General features: G+C 47.6%; 1 protein-coding gene across 1 annotated transcript in view; it reads right to left on the bottom strand.

The window, feature by feature from the left end:
- LRRC72 (leucine rich repeat containing 72) overlaps positions 1–1,498 on the bottom strand; it is a 44,768-nt gene extending 43,270 nt beyond the window's left edge. The window contains exon 1 of the mRNA XM_046670409.1: positions 1,406–1,498. Within this exon, the coding sequence (XP_046526365.1) occupies positions 1,406–1,498 (93 nt within the window). The remainder of the gene's footprint in view (positions 1–1,405) is intronic.
- Between the last annotated feature and the right edge of the window lie 1,150 nt (positions 1,499–2,648).

The following is a 2,648-nucleotide window of genomic DNA, read 5'->3' as shown; positions in this document are numbered from 1 at the left end:
AAAAAAAAAGGAAGATCGGCAACAGTTGTTAGCCCAGGTGCCAATCTTTAAGAAAAAAAAAAGAAACTGGAGGCAGAGAACAAGGGCAGGCAAAGTCACGGGGGAGGATGAATAATGTGATGACTTGATGATGAGAAAGGTGACTGGAAGGGAAGATGACTTTGAGAAATGCTGAAATTGAGACGCTGGTGGGACACGCCGGTCAAGGTGCAGAAAGCTGCAAGTGGGAAAGCAAGTCTCACCAGGCGTGTCAGGGTGGGGCTGTGCAGGCGGGTGAGTCAGGTCAGCGCAGAGGAGAGAGTGGGACCCCGGTAAGATCTTCGTGAAGTGTCTACATTTAGAAAGGGGAAGCGGAAACCAAGCTGGGAAAGGAGACAGGGGAGGGATGGTCATAAAATTAGGAGGAGACACACAAGGACAGTGGGAGCGAGCAGATTTCCAGAAGGTGGAATCTGAATCTGCAGTGTTGCTTGGGCGTTAGAGGAGATTACTCAAAAACGCTGTTGAATTTGGAAGGCAATTTCAGTTGCCTGATCAGGGGGAAAAGTCAGATTTCAAATTAACTGACAAACGAAACAGGAAAATAAAAACAATCCAACACGGTGTTGGGGTGTGGACAGTTCTAGTGTGGGGAGATTAGAGCAGCTCCCTCCACTGCCGGATGCCTTAGGATCCCGATAAAACAGAAAAAAGTCTTTGAAAATTATGAGACTATTAAATCCCAGAAGAATGAAGTCTGTATTAAAGTCTATAGAAAAAAATATCCTCTCTTTGACGATTTATGTACTGCAATGACCGATAAATTCCTATACCCGCACGCAACACGCATGCTCCCAGGTTAGCCGGGACTCGGTGTGAATAACCTTGAGTTCATTACAGCGCTCTCAGCCTGTTAATTATCGCCGCCCCCAAGCCTTTCCAGACAAGTCCGAGAACCCTAGAACACTTTGCTAGCTCCTATGCTGCACAATTCTGACATTTTTTCCCACTCAAGTATTCTTTAAACCTTTATCTTACCTGCCCTAAACTCTGCTTGCATTGTTCGTCGAAGAAACTTTCCTCCTCAATGTGTCAATTTGCACTTTAGGGGAAAATTTCAGGGTTATACATATCTATCGTTGAGTCAAAATTCCAAATTTATGGCTTTATTACCTAATCTCTAAACTGCCAGAGTTGTACATGCAGCAGAGGCTAAGTGGGAAAAGGTCCGTATAAGGCTGTCATTGTGGATCAGGGGCAGCCCCAAACACCACCCAAGAGACGGACTTCTGGCCCCAGCGGAGGGTCGGGGTCCGCTGCGGTTCAACCCTTTCCTGCCCTAACCCCAGGGGCCGCCTCCTGCGGGCTGGCGTCTTGGGTCAGGGACCCTGAGGGCTCCTGGTCTGGGGAAGAGGGCGCCGCTTACCCTGCGGCTGATCTCCAGAGCAGCTGCCGACGCCCTCGCTGAACCCTTCTCGTGTCGGAAGGCGCGGGGCAAATGGTTCGGGTCCCAGGTCATCAGGACCCTGGGGCCGCCAGCGTCACCTGTCATCGACCCAGCCTGGGCCGCGGCTCATTGTTGTTATGTTACAAACAGTTACCGCAAACTCGCCGACTAAAAGCCAATCCAGACCAGCGAAGATTTGAAGCTAAACCCTGACTTCTGTGACGTTTGCACGGGTGGCCCTGCACCCGCCGCGTCGTCCCTCGGACGCGCTTGCGTTTCCCCTGCGCGGGGTGTGGCGGGCTGTGAATGCCAGTGATGGGGTCACCAGCTATGCCAGAGTGGGTCAGAGGACCCCAGCGGCAGTCACCCAGTAACAATCATTTCTCTGATTTGAGATCTAAATATCAGAAAATTTGGGTTTCTGAAAATTAGATGTGTCTGGCGACCAGCGTCCACATGTAGAGGGTGGGAGTGAAGCAGTGACCTGAGGAGTCCTAGCGGAGCTTGGGGCCAAAGGGAAAAAATGAGCACTGCTGATCCTGTCTTTATTTAAAATTGTGGCATTGTGTTCATCATGGATGCTTTTGCATTACTTTTGATTTTCTAAAATAAAAGAAAGTATTGCATAAAATATGAATTCTGACTGGTGAGTTTGGGTGTCCATTAAATTTTTGTACTAAGGCCAATGCCTCACTTGGCTCACCCTAGACCCAGTCCTGGCATGGAGATAAAGGAGGTGGCATCAAGAAACACCAAGATTCCAGGCGCGCAGAAAAATACAACTCTTTGCTGACCTTATTGGCCAAGAATAAGTACATATTGGTTCAGTAGCTGTGAAGTCCTTCTTCTGGCAGAAAATGGGTAAGTTGAGCCACTATTTTGCCAGTCTTTTCCAATCTTGAAGGTTTTTTTCTAAATTGATGTATCCCCTAGTTCTACTGGAACCTCTTGCATAGACGAATGATCTTAGTTTTATGAGCTTGGTTCCCTTTGGCTTGGGAAAGTTTAGAGGCAGGATTCTGAGTATGCCATCAGCCATCTTCTGCCAGGGCCTAACACATTGCATTCTGTAAATGTTGATTCAGTTGGAATAAGTTGGCTTCTTGAGTCCAAATTGAATTTGAAATCTCGGAATTAAATGTAGCTTTTTGAAATGGGTCAGGCTCAGGCTACTTGTATTACAAAAAGTGCTGATGTTAGAATGAAGCATTAAAAAATGTCT

This window comes from Equus quagga, chromosome 8 (genome assembly GCF_021613505.1).
Source record: "Equus quagga isolate Etosha38 chromosome 8, UCLA_HA_Equagga_1.0, whole genome shotgun sequence".
Classification (NCBI taxonomy): Eukaryota; Metazoa; Chordata; class Mammalia; order Perissodactyla; family Equidae; genus Equus; species Equus quagga.
This window is presented reverse-complemented; position numbering and strand designations above follow the sequence as displayed.